The sequence below is a fragment of the Anolis carolinensis genome, unplaced genomic scaffold, assembly GCF_035594765.1.
Source record: "Anolis carolinensis isolate JA03-04 unplaced genomic scaffold, rAnoCar3.1.pri scaffold_7, whole genome shotgun sequence".
NCBI classification, from domain to species: domain Eukaryota; kingdom Metazoa; phylum Chordata; class Lepidosauria; order Squamata; family Dactyloidae; genus Anolis; species Anolis carolinensis.
Window position 1 is genome coordinate 22255980 of NW_026943818.1, and position 17509 is coordinate 22273488.

The following is a 17509-nucleotide window of genomic DNA, read 5'->3' on the forward strand; positions in this document are numbered from 1 at the left end:
ATATATAGGTCATATTAGATATGTTTTATGTATTGCGTTGTCGAAAGCCCCGGAATCCCTGGGTTACTGTGAGTTTTCCGGGCTGTATAGCTGGAAGAAGCATTCTCTCCTGACATTTCGCCCACATCTATGGCAGGCATCCTCAGAGGCGGTGAGGTCTGTTGGAAACGAGGCAAGTGGGGTTTCTATATCTGTGGGTGGGAGAAAGAACCCTTGTCTGTTGGAGGCAAGTGTCAATATTGCAATGAGCAATATTGAATGGCCTTGCAGCTTCAAAGCCTGGACATCATTCCACAGATATATACACCTCAACTTGCCTACCTCCCAACCGTAAATGAAGGCGAAATGTCAGGAGAGAGTGCTACGAGAACATGGCCAGACAGCCTGGACCCAATCCCAAATGCAACTAAAAAACTGAAAAGAAAGCGGTGAGTAGAACCAGGAAACAAGCCACAAGCGCCCTCACCGCCGCGGTGGGAGATGTGCCGGCATCGGAAGCGGGGCCGCTTGGGCCGGTGGAGCAGAGCCGGGTACTTGAGCAGCACGGCCGAGGTGAGCAGGTAGCCTCCCAGCGTGGAGAGGAGGTACAAGGCGGCCGACATGCTGAGGAGAAGAGGCCCCGAGGCAGCCGCTCCTCCGAAGTGGCCTCTCCGGGCGCCTCCGAGCGACTGAGGGGGAAACCGGAGCCCTTTCCCGCAAACCCCGCCCCTTCTCGGACTGCGCAGGCGCCGAGCCCCCTCATTGGCTGCGGGGAAACGGAGGGGCGGAGACCAAGGAGGGGAAAAAGAGGGGGCGTGGCTTTGGCGACGCTGCTGTGACGTCACAGTGCGTCAGCAAACTAGAACCTCCCTTCTCCCTTCTCAGTCATTCATGAAGAGAGATGGAGATGACAGTGCATCCCTGATTGCAAAAGGCTTGGTCTAGAACAGGGGTCCCCAAACTAAGGCCCGGGGGGCCGGATGCGGCCTTCCAAGGTCTTTTACCTGGCCCCACCCTCAGTTTTATAATATAATATTTTTAGATCATTTTAAATAATATAATATAATGTATCTATATATATAAACTAGCTGTGCCCGGCCACGCGTTGCTGTGGCGTATGTGAATTCTTTGTTAGGTAGGTGGAATAACAGTGAATAGCTTTGTAGCCTGAAAGCCTGGCCATTTTCTTATGTGAATCCTTGTTTGGTGAGGTGGAATAGAAAGGAATAGGCTTGCTGCTTGGAAGGTTAGGTAGTTGCCTTTTAGGGGAATGTTTTTTTGGGGTGGTAGAATTGTAATGAATAGCCTCGGTGGTTCAAAGCCTGGGTGCTTGCTACCTAGGGGAAATCTTTGAGCGAGCTGATCCTGGGCAGCCATGCTGTCCCGAAAAATACCTTGAGTTCCGCACGCATGCGTACATTGCCTGTTGTGGTTTTTGGCCTTTTTTTGGTGTTGTGATTGTGTTTTTTGTGTGATTGTGTTGTATCTTACTGGAGGCACGGATGATGGATTGTGTTGCCAATTTTAGAGTTTGGGGGGTGTTGGGTTTTGTTGTTTTGTGAGTCGCCGTGATGCCAAAAGCCTTTTATATATATAGAAGAGTGATGGCATCACGGCGACCCACAAAACAACAAAACTACAGGCCCCCCAGCCTAAAAATTTGACAACACAACCCATCATCCACGCCTCTAGGTTGATACAACAAAAAAAAAAAAAAAATAAAGTCCTGAATAGAGGGAGAGGAAGAATTGCTTTTATCCAATTGCTGCCAGTCAGAAGGCTAAGCTCCTCCAATTTGGTCTCCTAGCAACCCAATAAAAAAAAAACCAGTAAAAATAATTAAAAACACTAAAAGATTAATACAATAAAATACTATAATAACAGAAAATAACTAAAAAAATACAAGAAAATAATAAAATATAATAAAAAGATAACTTACAATAAAATTAATTTAAAAATAAAAATAACGTCAAATAAAAATTACACAACAATTTTAAACCAATACCACCACCACTTTGCCACAGCAACGCGTGGCCTGGCACAGCTAGTATACATATAATATTGATAATAATATTATAATGTAATACAACATAATACTTTTTTTTCATGTCAGGAGTAACCGGAGTTGCTTCTGGAGTGAGAGAATAGGCTGTTTGCAAGGACGTTGCCCAGGGGACGCCTGGATGTTTTACCATCCTTGTGGGAGGCTTCTCTCATGTCCCCGCATGGAGCTGGAGCTGATAGAGGGAGCTCATCCGCACTCTCCCCGGGTAGGATTCGAACCTGGCAGCTTTCAGGTCAGCAGCCCAACCTTCAAGTCACAAAGCTTTTATCCCCTAGGCCACCGGAGGCACCTACAAATATAATACGAATAATACCATACAATATTAATTATATGATATACAGTATATTACATATAATATTACAGTATAGTGGTTCAATATAGTAATATATAATGCTAATATTGTGCTATGCTAATAATATAATATATTGTATGTACATACAGCTGCTCTGAATCCCTTTCGGGGTGAGAAAGGAGGGATATAAATGTAATAAATAAATGTAGTAAATGAATAAATAAATAATTTTAGACTTAGGCTCGCCCAAAGTCTGAAATGACTTGAAGGCACACAACAACAACAACAACAATCCTAATTCACTTGAATATCTCATTGGCCAGAAGCAGGCCCACACTTCCCATTGAAATCCTGATAGGTTTATGTTGGTTACAAATGTTTTCATTTTTAAATATTGTATTGTTCTTTCATTGTTTTGCACTAAAAGTAAGACATGTGCAGTGTGCATAGCAATTTGTTGGGTTTTTTTTCTCCAAATGATAATTCGGCCCCTCAACAGTCTGAAGGATCATGGACCGGCCCTCTGCTTTAAAAGTTTGAGGACCCCTGGTCTATAATATATATTATTATATTATATTATAAATATAAAAATATATAATATTTATATATACAGTAGGGGGTCCCTGGTGGCAGTGTGTTAAAGCGCTGAGCTGCTGAACTTACGGACTGAAAGGTCCCAGGTTCAAATCCCAGGAGCGGAATGAGCACTCGCTGTTAGCCCCAGCTCCTGCCAACCTAGCAGTTCGAAAGCATGCCAATGTGAGTAGATCAATAGGTACCGCTCCGGCAGGAAGGTAACGGCGCTCCATGCAGTCATGCCAGTGGCCACATGATCTTGGAGGTGTCTACGGACAACGCCGGCTCTTTGGCTTGGAAATTGAAATGAGCACCAACCCCCAGAGTCGGTCACGACTGGACTTAACATCAGGGGAAAACCTTTGCCTTTACCTATATACAGTAGAGTCTCACTTATCCAAGATAAACAGGCTGGCAGAACTTTGGATAAGCGAAAATCTTGGATAATAAGGAGGGATTAAGAAAAAAGCCTATTAAACATAAAATTAGATTATGATTTTACAAATTAAGCACCAAAACATCATGTTTTGCAAGAAATTGTCAGAAAAGCAGTTCAATACACAGTAATGTTATGTAGTAATTACTGTATTTACAAATTTAGTACCAAAACATTGCAACATTGACTACAAAAAAATGACTCCTAAAAGGCAGACTGCCTTGGATAATACAGAACCTTGGATAAGTGAAGCTTGGATAAGCGAGACTCTACTGTAATATTGATAATAATATTATAATGTAGTACAATATAATATTTATTTATTACAGTATTTCTACCCTGCCCTCCTCACCCAATAGGGCAGCTAATAATAATAATAATAATAATAATAATAATAATAATAATAATAATAATAATAATATTGTATAATATAATATTAATTATATATTTAATGTAATATTACAAATAATATTACGGTCTAGTGGTATAGTACAATATAGTAATATATAATGCTAATATTGTGCTATACAAATAATATAATATGTTGTATGTACATACAACATGTAAGCTGCTCTGAGTCCCTTTTGGGGTGAGAAGGGCAGGATATAAATGTCGCTAATAAATAAATAAATAAATAAATAATGTATAATATAATAATGTTAATTATATATATATATATATTATATTAAATGTAATATTACAAATAACATTACGGTATAGTGGTATAGTATCATATAGTAATATATAATGCTAATATTGTGCTATGCTAATAATATAATATATTGTATGTAAATACAACTTGTAAGCCGCTCTGAATCCCCTTTGGGGTGAGAGAGGGTGGGGTATGAATGTAGTAAATAAATAAATAAATAAATAAATAAATAATTGTTGTTGGGGGGTTTTTTTGCACTAAAAATAAGACATGTGCAGTGTGTATAGGAATTTGTTTGTATTTTTTTTTCAAATGATAATTCAGCCCCTCAACAATCTGAGGGACCATGAACTGGCCCTCCATTTAAAAAGTTTGAGGACCCCTGGTCTATAATATCTATATATATAAAAGAGTGATGGCATCACGGCGACCCACAAAACAACAAAGGCCCCCCAACCTCGAAATTTGACAACACAACCCATCATCCACGCCTCTAGGTTGATACAACAAAAAGAAAAGAAAAATAAAGTCCTAATTAGAGGAAGAGGAATAATAGTTTTTATCCATTTGCTGCCAGTTAGAAGGCTAAGCTCCTCCAACTTGGTCTCCTAGCAACCCAATAAAAAATAATAAAAAACACTAAAAAATTAATACAATAAAATACTATAATAACAGAAAATAACTAAAAATAATACAAGAAAATAATAAAATATAATAAATAAAAATATAACTTACAATAAAATTAATAAAAAGTTGCAAATAACGTCAAATAAAAATTACACAACAATTTTTAACCAATACCATCAGCACTTTGCCACAGCAACGCGTGGCCGGCCACAGCTAGTATTATTATATTATACTATATTATAAATATAAAAATATATAATATTTATATTTAATTATAGAGAGATATTTAAAGGTTGGGTTGCTGACCTGAAGGTTTTCAGTTTGAATCTGCGACATGGGGTGAGCTCCCATCTGTCAGCTCTAGCTTGCGAGGACATGAGGGAATCCTCCCAGCAGGATAGTAACACATCCGTGTGTTCCCTCTGTTGACGGCCAGTTCTCCCACACCAGAAGCGACTTGCAGTATGTTCTTAAGTTACTTCTGACACAATTTTAAAAAATACAACTAATATACATCAATCATGTTTTTAACAGAGAAACGCACATTTTTATTTCTCTTTTCTTCATTTCAGTCCACAAATCTTTGCACGTCAGAACTTCATTGACATCTCTACAGAATATGCCCACAATTCCGGCCTCTTGGATAGGTACTTGGCACACATACAACGCTTCGGTAAGTAACAAAAAGTTCTTAAAGAGCATTGAATGTAAAAAAAAAAAATTCAAAACAGTGATTGCTGTTGAAATCCCAGCTGTGATGATTAATCAAAACCCATCATTCAGATTGAGGGGAGGGGAGGAGGAGAGAGGAGAAAATAAACTATTTCCATGCTAATTCAAGCGGTGAAGAGCAGTAAGTCCTATTGTATGACGGCCTTGAGTATTCCTCGTATGACTTTGTAACTCATCAGCTGCTGGTTTTCTTTTGGAGGGAAGCAAGGCCCACGTTCAGTCACGTAAGCATAAGGGAATCGGAGGACCCAGAGTCCATCAGGCGGAAGAGTTATTTCTTGTTTCTCGGGATAGAAAACAGGACAAGGAGGTGGCCCTGGTTGGACCTAAAAGGGGAAGAAGAGAACAGCATAACATTACATTGCTCCCAAAAGGCCAGCTCGTCTCCCAGCTTTCAAAAGACATCCGTTAACAAAGTCTCGGACCAAAAAGTTCCTTTCTACAAAGGCTTTTTATACCCACCCAGCTTTCTCCCTTTCCCCTCATTGCTCACTGTCTCACTGGAAGACAAAGCTACAGAAAAGCAAAGTCTGGGGACGGGGCTTGCTCAACACCACCAAGCACATGAAGCATCCATCCATTTTTCTGGACAATAATAATAATAATAATAATAATAATAATAATAATTTATTTTTATATCCCGCTCCCATCTCCCCCAGGGGGACTTGGGGCGGCTCACTTGGGGAACAAGCCCAATGTCACATATACTAAAGAGTCATACATTAAAACCAATATAAACAATATACCATATATACTCGAGTATAAGCTGACCCGAATATAAGCCGAGGCACCTAATTTTACCACAAACAAACTGGTAAAACATTGACTCCAGTATAAGCCGAGGGTGGGTAAATTTCAGAAATAAAAGTAGATACCAATAAAATTACATGAACTGAGGCATCAGTAGGTTAAATGTTTTTGAATATTTACATAAAGCTCAAATTTAAGGTAAGACTGTCCAACTTCTGATCCAATCATGATTCTCATCTTCTTCAATGTAAATGTGCTTATGTATCCTTTTAATAATAATAGAGTAAAATAATACATGTAATAATAAATAGAGTAAAATAATAAATGCAATAATAATAATAAGATTAGAGTGAAATAATAAATGTATTAATAATAATAATAGAGTAAAATAAATGTAATACAGTAGAGTCTCACTTATCCAACACTCACTTATCCAACGTTCTGGATTATCCAACGCAGTTTTGTAGTCAATATTTTCAATACATCGTGATATTTTGGTGCTAAATTCGTAAATACAGTAATTACTACATAGCATTACTGCGTATTGAACTACCTTTTCTGTCAAATTTGTTGTATAACATGATGTTTTGGTGCTTCATTTGTAAAATCATAACCTAATTTGATGTTTAAAAGGCTTCTCCTTAATGCCTCCTTATTATCCAACATATTTGCTTATCCAACATTCTGCCGGCCCGTTTATGTTGGATAAGTGAGACTCTACTGTAATAATAAATACAGGAAAATAATACAAGTAATAATAAATAGAGTAAAATAATAAATGCAATAATAATAATAAGATCAGAGTGAAATAATAAATGTATTAATAATAATAATAACAATAGAGTAAAATAAATGTAATAGTAGCAACAATAATAGAGAAAAATAATAAATGTATATTCTCGAGTATAAGCTGACCCAAATATAAGCCAACCAGGACCCTCACCCGAGTATAAGCCGAGGGGGGCTTTTTCAGTCTTTAAAAAAGGGCTGAAAAACTAGGCTTATACTCGAGTATATACAGTAACCAATTAAATCATGTTAACAGGATAAAACAGCATATCAGAATATTATAATAATAATAATAATAATAATAATAATAATAATTTTATTCTTGTACCCCGCCCCATCTCCCCGAAGGGACTCGGGGCGGCTCACATTGCCCAACATCACAATATAAAATCAAAACAAAAACACAAATTTACAACAATAAATCAACAACGAGTCTGAGCATAGTGCAATATATTTAGAGGCAAAAATTATACAGGCTGAAGTGCACTCTTGTCCTTGAACGCACTTGTGTCCTTCAAGAAGATGAACAACAAGTAACACACTTTGGAAAACTGGCAATTGTTTTCTGGATGTTTCTTTTTGGAACTCCTTCTTACCTGTGGCGTAAGTGTGATCTGGAGTGGAGCATCAGGAACAACCACAAAGAGCCTCATCAGCTGAGCATAGTGCGGCTTCAGCCCTCGTCCAGGATTCGACGACAGGATATACAGGGGCATGTCGGAATTGAGGGCTTTGAGGGCCGATTCCTTTGGCCCTCCTCCCATCACCTTCATGATCTTCTCGGGTCCCGAACACATGAACCTCCGGCCGCGGGCGTCTTCATACTCAAAGCCCACAAAGGCCCGAGCCACGTCGTCCCGCCGCCTCCCTCGTCCCATGACAACCGAGCTCCTTTTTCCTGGGACAGCCTTGTTGGGAGCCGGCCAGGAATTCGTATCCAGGTCCCCTTCCTCTTCAGTCCGTGTCCGGATGACAATGTCCCAAGGCATTAAGTAGTTTGTTCCTAGAATGAAGCCTTGTTGGTCTAAGCCGGAGTGAAAGTTGTATGCCTTGGCCGGACCAAGCTTCACCAGGGACCAACTGGAAAACTTGGGCAGAAGGCCCTTGGGGCAATTGGAGTGAAGCATCCCAGGCAGATACTCGACAGTCGAGGCCTGGCGGTCTACCAAGCTCGGTCTCTTCTCCCCTTTAGAGTCTGCTGCTTGCCCATGAGCCTCTGTATTGTTCCCTCCTCCTTGTGGGTCTGCAGGATAGGTCCCCAAACTATCTGTGGACTGGCCCAAACTGAGAGCTAAGCTCAGACTGGTGCTTTCCCCCTGAGTCTGTGGCTCCTTTTCCTTTAGTTTCTCAGCTTCCCCTTCAGGAGGGCTGGGAGACACCTCATTTTTGGCTGGCGCTGGATCCGGTGTGCTTGGCTGAAAGATGGGAAAGTTGACGTGGTCCAGTTTCCCACAGCATTTCTCTTCTAAGAGCTAAGAAGGAAAGAAGAGAATAGATGGCATAATTAATGCTTGTAGCATGCAAACTAAGACACCAACCTATCTCACAAGTTTGTCTAAGGATAAGAAAGGGAGGAGAAAATGTGAATTCTTTGGAATACATACACAATACTATATTAATAATGTAGGGTGCTCATATAACACTCTAATCAACAGGTTTTTCAGAATATTTTATTGGGTTAAAATTCAGGCTCACAGCATCCCAGTGATTCTGGCCATGAAAGCCTTTGACAACACATTGACCATCCTATTGTCTAGCTAAAACAGAGCCTACCTGGGGAGGCTAAAAAGTGGTTACCTGGTAGAAATCATAATTTGCTGCTTTGATGTCAAAAGGGTCATCCCGGGGTGCTTGCTTCCTCCCACAGTTGCAGGCGCCAGTGGAGCGAGCCCGGCTGTTGTGATACAACACTGGAGGGTTTCTATCAGGCTCAGGTTTTTCTCCTATGAAGAAAGGCAAAATAATGAAAATATGCTAGGTTTTACTCTTCTGAAAGAATAATAATAATAACAAAATAATAATTTTACTTTTATAAAATATTTTTATAAAATAATAAAAATAATTTTATTTTTATAAAATAAGCAAAGTGAAGAACCTGCTTTGATTGAAGTCAAAAATCAGAAACTCCTCAAAGCACAGCAGACAAAAAACCAATACAAGAAAACCACACTAGAAACTAGAGCTGAGAGCTGGCACAACAAAACATTGCATGGAAGGTTCCTTGACAAAATTGAAGGAAAAGCTGATAAGGAGAAGACCTGGCTCTGGCTCACGAATGGACCCTGAAGAAGGAGACAGAAGGCCTGATCCTTGCAGCCCAGGAGCAAGACATCAGGACAAAGGCAATTCAGGCCAAGATCGAAAAATCAGCTGATGACCCAAAATGCAGTCTGTGCAAGGAAACCGACGAAACCATTGATCATCTCCTCAGCTGCTGTAAGAAAATCGCACAGACAGACTACAAACAGAGGCACAACTATGTGGCCCAAATGATTCATTGGAACTTATGCCTCAAGTACCACCTCCCAGCAGTAAAGAACTGGTGGGATCACAAACCTGCAAACCTGCAAAAATACAAACCTGACTTCCAAAAAATGAAGGAATTACTGAGCGGCATTCCATGGACGCCGATATTAAAAAACAAGGGAGTTAAGGATGGATGGGAGTTTTTCAAAAGTGAAATACTCAAGGCGCAAATGCAAACAGTGCCAACAAAGAAGAAAAATAAGACAAGTGCAAAGAAGCCAGAATGGATGTCCAAAGAACTTCTAACTGAGCTAAAGCTCAAAAGTGACATGCACAAGAAGTGGAAAAGGGGAGAAATCACCAAAGAAGAATTCAAACGTATAGCCAACTCCTGTAGGGAAAAGATTCGCAAGGCTAAAGCGCAAAATGAGCTCAGGCTTGCCAGGGACATAAAAAACAACAAAAAAGGTTTTTTTGCTTATGTTGGTAGAAAAAGGAAGAAAAAGGAGGCGATAGGGCCACTGCAAGGAGTAGATGGGGTGATGGTGACAGGGGATAGGGAAAAGGCAGAACTGCTTAATGCCTTCTTTGCCTCGGTCTTCTCACAAAAAGAAAGCCATCTTCAACCTCAGCAACATGGAATGGACGAAGGATTGGGGGAAATCCAACCCCAAATAGGGAAACAAGTTGTCCAGGAACACCTGGCCACTCTAAACGAATTCAAGTCCCCAGGGCCAGATCAGCTACATCCAAGAGTATTGAAGGAACTAGCGGAATTTATTTCAGAACCACTGGCAATCATCTTCGAGAGTTCTTGGAGAACAGGAGAAGTCCCAGCAGATTGGAGGAGGGCGAATGTGGTCCCTATCTTCAAGAAGGGAAAAAAGAACGACCCAAACAATTACCGTCCGGTCAGCCTCACATCAATACCAGGCAAGATTCTGGAAAAGATCATTAAGGAAGTGGTCTGCAAACACTTAGAAACAAATGCGGTCATTGCTAATAGTCAACACGGATTTACCAAAAACAAGTCATGCCAGACTAATCTGATCTCTTTTTTCGATAGAGTTACGAGTTGGGTCGATACAGGGAATGCCGTGGATGTAGCATATCTAGATTTCAGTAAGGCCTTCGACAAAGTCCCCCACGACCTTCTGGCAAACAAACTAGTAAAATGTGGGCTAGACAAAACTACGGTTAGGTGGATCTGTAATTGGCTAAGCGAACGAACCCAAAGGGTGCTCACCAATGCGTCGTCTTCATCATGGAAAGAAGTGACAAGTGGAGTGCCGCAGGGCTCCGTCCTGGGCCCGGTTCTGTTCAACATCTTTATTAACGACTTAGACGAAGGGTTAGAAGGCACGATCATCAAGTTTGCAGATGACACCAAACTCGGAGGGATAGCTAACACTCCAGAAGACAGGAGCAGAATTCAAAACGATCTTGACAGACTAGAGAGATGGGCCGAAACTAACAAAATGAAGTTCAACAGGGACAAATGCAAGATACTTCACTTCGGCAGAAAAAATGGAAATCAAAGATACAGAATGGGGGACGCCTGGCTTGACAGCAGTGTGTGCGAAAAAGATCTTGGAGTCCTCGTGGACAACAAGTTAAACATGAGCCTACAATGTGATGCGGCAGCTAAAAAAGCCAATGGGATTTTGGCCTGCATCAATAGGGGAATAACGTCTAGATCCAGGGAAGTCATGCTCCCCCTCTATTCTGCCTTGGTCAGACCACACCTGGAATACTGTGTCCAGTTTTGGGCACCGCAGATGAAGGGAGATGCTGACAAGCTGGAAAGCGTCCAGAGGAGGGCAACTAAAATGATTAAGGGTCTGGAGAACAAGCCCTATGAGGAGAGGCTTAAAGAGCTGGGCATGTTTAGCCTGCAGAAGAGAAGGCTGAGAGGAGACATGATAGCCATGTACAAATATGTGAGGGGAAGTCATAGGGAGGAGGGAGCAAGCTTATTTTCTGCTGCCCTGCAGACTAGGACACGGAACAACGGCTTCAAACTACAGGAAAGGAGATTCCACCTGAACATCAGGAAGAACTTCCTCACTGTGAGGGCTGTTCGGCAGTGGAACTCTCTCCCCCGGGCCGTGGTGGAGGCTCCTTCTTTGGAGGCTTTTAAGCAGAGGCTGGATGGCCATCTGTCGGGGGTGCTTTGAATGCGATTTCCTGCTTCTTAGCGGGGGGTTGGACTAGATGGCCCTTGAGGTCTCTTCCAACTCTACTATTCTATGATTCTAAGTATTGGAAAATGAGCACGCAAAGATACTGTGGGACTTCCGAATCCAGACTGACAAAGTTCTGGAACACAACACACCAGACATCACAGTTGTGGAAAGGAAAAAGGTTTGTATCATTGATGTTGCCATCCCAGGTGACAGTCGCATTGACGAAAAACAACAGGAAAAACTCAGCCGCTATCAGGACCTCAAGATTGAACTGCAAAGACTCTGGCAGAAACCAGTGCAGGTGGTCCCGGTGGTGATCGGCACATTGGGTGCTGTGCCAAAACAATAGACATTGACAAAATTATGATCTGTCAACTGCAAAAGGCAACCCTACTGGGATCTGCACGCATTATCCGAAAAAACATCACACAGTCCTAGACACTTGGGAAGTATTCGACTTGTGATTTTGTGATACAAAATCCAGCGTATCTATCTTGTTTGCTGTGTCATAATAAAATTATTATTATTATTATTATTATTTTATTTTTATACCCCACCCCATCTCCCCGAAGGAACTCGGGGCGGCTTACATGGGGCCAAGCCCAGGCTAAACAGACAATGTAAAAACACAACAATAAAACAAATCAATCAACAATAAAACAAATCATAAAACGAATAAGGTCACATAATATAGACATACTTTGATAAAATCCTGGGTTGGCTCCTAAAAGGGACTGGGCCAAAAAAAAGTGTCAGTAGTGTCAGATACAATAGGGGAGTGACTAAGAAGTAAAACAGTCACATGAACAAAGTTCAGATGACACAGAACACAACATCCAGAGAATTTCAAGAACTCTCCTTTTACCCTGCACTTGAAAAATGACTTTCCAGTTCCAGATGAAATTGTCTAACAAATCTAAACTTCCATTCCAAGTATAGTGCCAGCTCTTTTTATGTATTATGATATTTGTGGTCAATTTTTTAAAAAGATTATTATTATTATTATTATTTTATGACTCAGCAAACAAGATAGATATGCTGGATTTCATATCTATATGAGACGTGCCTAGATTTCACTGGGGGTTACGTGAGATTGTACTATTGGAATGTGTCTTTCAGCTGCATATGGTAAATGATTTCTCCTATACTTTGTCCTTTTTAAAATCCAAAACGTAACCTACTTTGTGGATAGCCCTCGTATAAAACTTAAACTACTTTCATCTCCACAACATCTAAATGTCGGATATCCGGAACTTACCCGATTTGGGCAACAAGTGAAACTTATGTACACAGTGCTGATCCGTTAGGCTCCTTTCTTCACACAGCTGGTGCCCGTTGCTCCAAAACTTGTAGCAATCTTCATGTAGTTGGAGGGCATACTTGTGAAAAGCTGGACCCCGGGCGTGTTGGCTGTACACCCGCAAGGCCTGTGCCAGCTGGTTCTTGTGGACCGTCATGGTATAGTTGTGAGGCAGGTTGGATTGGTAGGCGCTGTGAGCCATCGGGAGAGCCTTCTGGCACCGGTTCTCGGAGAACTTGGTGTCAATGTCGAGGTAGCCTTCCAAGACTTTGATGCTCCCCATGATCTTGGATGTCAGCTCCCCAGTGAGAGAAGAAGCGTCGCCACTGTCCTTGCCTTCGATGGCCACTTCGTACAACTTCAGTGCCGTGGCCACCCACTTCTGGTAGGTCGGCAGCTCAAAGTGGGATGGCTGGGGATTCCTCCCCACGCTGTCATCGAAGCCTTTCTTGCCAAGGACCAGTTCCACGTGTTGGAAGAGAAATTCTTTCAAGGTGCAGTCCACCAGCTGTCCGGAGGAGCTGTTGCTGCTGCTGCTCTCGACGTGGAAGGACAACTGCTGCCTCCCGTGCCTCATCATGTGGTACCTCCTCGGCCCGGCGAGCAGGGAGGAGGATTCGCTCTCCCGGGTGGTGCAGTTGCTCCTCAGCTGGTCCAGCAACACCGCAATGGGGTCGTCCCCTTCTTGGGCTCCTCCGGCAACAATATAGACAAAAGCTTGGTTGGCTGGGACGGTGAAGAGGCAGTTGATACTCTGGTTGGTCAGCACCCGGCTCTTGCGGAAGATACGATAGATCTGGTCCTCCAAGGCGTGCTGGAGACGGCGCTTGGGGGAGTGCTTCTTTGGCGGGGGCTTCTCCGGGTGGCTGCACATCTCCTGCCCTCGGCCCGGCGGCGGCTCCACCTTAATAATAATAATAACAATAATAATAAATCTTTTTGTGTCCTGCCACCATCTCCCCAGAGGAACTCAGGGCAGCTCACAGAAGCACTATAGTGCCCCATCTGAACCACAAAACAGAAATATAAAATATGACACTGTAAATCATCACCTTCTCAGAAAAACTTATGTCACAAAGTACTACCACCTCAACTGTTTCATAGGAAATCTGCTACAAAACAGGAGCATTTTTGTTGAGTTCCAGGGTCAGAGAAACAGAAGAACGGCCTGATTCAGGAGTGTGTGCTTGCTCCATCAATGTTTAACATTTACACAAATGACCAGCCACTACCAGATGGGACAGTGTTTCATCTATGCTGACGATCGTGCCATCACCGCTCAAACCTTCACCTTTCTGTTTTTAAATACAGTAGAGTCTCACTTATCCAAGACTCGCTTATCCAAGGTTCTGCCGGCCCGTTTATCTTGGATAAGTGAGACTCTAGTGTATTGTACATTACAACTGTATGCTCAGATCACGGCAAGCATGATAAATAAATAGGTATCAAAGCAACCCTGTACGTATAGTAAGGGTAAAGCTTTTCCCCTGACATTAAGTCTAGTCATGTCCGACTCTGGGGGTTGGTGCTCATCTCCATTTCTAAGCCGAAGAGCAGGCGTTGTCCGCAGACACCTCTAAGGTCATGTGGCCATGCAGTGCCATTACCTTCCCGACGGAGCAGTACCTATTGATCTACTCAGATTTACTAGGGTGGCAGAAGCTGGGGCTGACAGCGGGCATTCACTCTGCTCCCCAGATTCAAACCTGCGACCTTTCGGTCTGCAAGTTCAGCAGCTCAGTGGTTTGACATGCTGTGCCACTAGGGGCTCCAATTCTTATGTGAAATTCCTGGGTAAAGATAAAGGTTTCCACTGACGTTAAGTCCAGTCTTGACCAACTCTGGGGGTTGGTGCTCATCTCCATTTCTAAGATGAAGAGCCGGCGTTGTCAGTAGACACCTCCAAGGTCATGTTGCCATGGAGTGCCATAACCTTCCCGCTGGAGCGGTAACTATTGATCTACTCACACTGTGGGGGGTTGGTGCTCATCTCCATTTCTGAAGAGCCGGTGTTGTCAGTAGACATCTCCAAGGTCATGTTGCCATGGAGTGCCATAACCTTCCCGCTGGAGCGGTACCTATTGATCTACTCACACTGTGGGGGTTGGTGCACATCTCCATTTCTAAGCCGAAGAGCCAGTGTTGTCTGTAGACACCTCCAAGGTCATGTAGCCATGGAGCGCCGTTACCTTCCTGCCAGAGCAGTACCTATTGATTTACTCACACTGTGGTGGGTTGGTGCTCATCTCCATTTCTGAAGAGCCGGTGTTGTCAGTGGACATCTCCAAGGTCATGTAGCCATGGAGTGCCATAACCTTCCCGCTGGAGCAGTACCTATTGATCTACTCGCATTCTGGGGGTTGGTGCTCATCTCCATTTCTAAGCCGAAGAGCCGGCGTTGTCAGTAGACACCTCAAAGGTCATGTCGCCATGGAGCGCCATTACCTTCCCGCCGGAGCAGTACCTATTGCTCTACTCACATTGGCATGTTTTCGAACTGCTAGTGAAGTCCCTACAATGCAATAAAACCTGTGAATATGGGTGAAAGTGTGGATTGGGCACCTTGAGGGCCCCGTTGAGCTGGAAGAGGAAGAGGAGGCGTGGCGGGCAGGGCCGGCAGTTGAGCTTCCAGTCCTTCCCGACGGGGCAGTCCTTGATGGCGGCCTTGAGGGAGGGCAGCACCTTCTGTCGCAGGCCGTCCAGGGCGCGGAAGACGCGGTCGTAGGTGATGTCGAAGGAGCAAGTGGGGTGCACCATGAGCAGGATGTGGCAGACGGAGAAGAGGTAGAGCAGGCTGAGGCAGTGCAGCTTCTCCTGGTGCTTCCAGAACTCGTGGGCCTCGGCGTGGGGCGGGTGGGCACCCAGCCCGGCCCCGGGCGCCCGGCCCTCCAGATCCTTGCAGGCTTGGAGGAGCTGGTGGCTGTCGCAGATGGAAGTCAGCACCAGGTAGAGCACCTTGCAGTCCTGGCTGTAGTAGGCCTGGAGGAGGTTGTAGTCGCCCTGCGAGGAGGAGGAGGAGGAAGAGGAAGCAGAGAAGGAGGAAGAGGAGGAGGAGGAGGAGGAAGAGGAGGAAGAAGTCTCCTCTTTGTGCTCTGCCCCGCCTTCAGGGGGCGCTCTGGCCTGGCCCTGGAAGAGCGGGAAGATCTGCCTGTCGCAGACGGTGTTCACCAGCGCCGCCTTCTCGGAGCTGAGCTGCAGGGCGCTCTTGCCGAAGACGCCCACCACGCACACCTCCTCCTCCTCCTCCTTCCCCTCGCCGCCGCCCTTGCCGCCCAGCACCAGCAGCTCCTGCAAGCCCACCGGGCCCGACCACGACGACGACGCCGCCGCCAACACCACCATCCTCCCGCCGCTCTCTTCCTTGGGACTGGGACTCGGCCTCGCGCAGGCGCAGAAGGGAAGAAAGAAGGCCAAGCCGCGGCGACAACAGGCAAGGCTTGCTTTCCCGTCACGTGATTTCCGTCATCAGCGCTTCCGGGATTTTAGGGGTTGCTGTGCGTTTTCCGACCCATGCTCCAGAAGCATTCTCTCCTGACGTTGCGCCCACATCTCAGGGGTTGTGGAATTTGGAGCCCCCTCCCTTTCCGGGTTGTCATTTTCTTTTTTAGGTTTTTTTTTTTCTCGTGTCAGGAGCAACCTGAGTTGTTTCTGGAGTGAGAGAATTGGCCGTCTGCAAGGACGTTGCCCAGGGGACATTGCCCGGATGTTTTGATGTTTTACCATCCTTATGGTAGGTTTCTCTCATGTCCCCGCATGGAGCTGGAGCTGATAGAGGGAGCTCATCCGCGCTCTCCCCGGGTGGGATTCGAACCTGGCAGCCTTCAGGTCAGCAACCCAACCTTCAAGTCACAAGGCTTTTATCCCCTAGGCCATCAGAGGCTCCTCTTTTTTAGGTTACTGTGCGTTTTCCGGGCCGTGCTCCAGAAGCATTCTCTCCTGACGTTGCGCCCACATCTCAGGGGTTGTGGAATTTGGAGCGCCCTCCCCTTCCGGGTTGTCCTTTTCTTTTTTAGCTTACTGTGCGTTTTCCGGGCCGGGCCCCAGAAGCATTCTCTCCTGACGTTTCGCCCACATCTCAGAGGTTGTGCAATTTGGAATGCCCTCCCCAGAGAGATTAGGCAGGGAATTTAAGACTTGGCATACTGGCTAGGCTTTGATTGTGTGGTGCTGTGATTGTATAGTTCTGCTGTATTAATTTGTTGCAATTGGAATGTGTTTTATGTTGTTGTATTTCATTGCATATTGCTGGGCTTGGTCCCCATGTCAGCCGCCCCAAGTCCCCAAGATGGGACAGGATACAATAATAAATTTACAGTAGAGTCTCACTTATCCAACACTCGCTTATCCAACGTTCTGGATTATCCAACACATTTTTGTAGTCAATGTTTTCAATACATCATGATATTTTGGTGCTAAATTCGTAAATACAGTAATTACTACATAGCATTACTGTGTAATGAACTACTTTTTCTGTCAAATTTGTTGTATAACACGATGTTTTGGTGCTTAATTTGTAAAATCATAACTTAATTTGATGTTTAATAGGCTTTTCCTTAATTCCTCCTTATTATCCAAGATATTCGCTTATCCAATGTTCTGCCGGCCCGTTTATGTTGGATAAGTGAGACTCTACTGTACTGAAAAACCTGCCGACACCAC

The 17509-nt window shown here is 43.9% G+C and overlaps 3 protein-coding genes across 4 annotated transcripts in view; 1 reads left to right on the forward strand and 2 right to left on the reverse strand.

Moving 5' to 3' along the window:
* Positions 1–696, reverse strand: part of gdpd1 (glycerophosphodiester phosphodiesterase domain containing 1) — a 46961-nt gene extending 46265 nt beyond the window's left edge. The window contains exon 1 of the mRNA XM_062960369.1: positions 467–696. Coding sequence (XP_062816439.1) covers positions 467–602 — 136 coding nt within the window. The 5' untranslated portion in view covers positions 603–696. The remainder of the gene's footprint in view (positions 1–466) is intronic.
* Positions 697–5146: 4450 nt separating this feature from the next.
* smg8 (SMG8 nonsense mediated mRNA decay factor) lies at positions 5147–16192 on the reverse strand. Its single transcript, XM_003230423.4, has 5 exons — positions 15413–16192; positions 12809–13754; positions 8696–8841; positions 7495–8370; positions 5147–5685 (listed from the first exon to the last, which is right to left on the reverse strand). Exons 1-5 carry the CDS (start codon positions 16190–16192, stop codon positions 5488–5490), a joined length of 2946 nt encoding a protein of 981 aa, XP_003230471.3. The 3' UTR covers positions 5147–5487.
* Positions 16193–16330: 138 nt separating this feature from the next.
* The window catches only part of ska2 (spindle and kinetochore associated complex subunit 2), a 37279-nt gene continuing 36100 nt past the window's right edge, over positions 16331–17509 (forward strand). Inside the window, exon 1 of one of the 2 annotated variants that reach the window (XM_062960372.1) lies at positions 16331–16580. In XM_062960372.1, the coding sequence (XP_062816442.1) occupies positions 16578–16580 (3 nt within the window). In that variant the 5' untranslated portion in view covers positions 16331–16577. The other variant, XM_062960370.1, reaches the window with a different exon arrangement.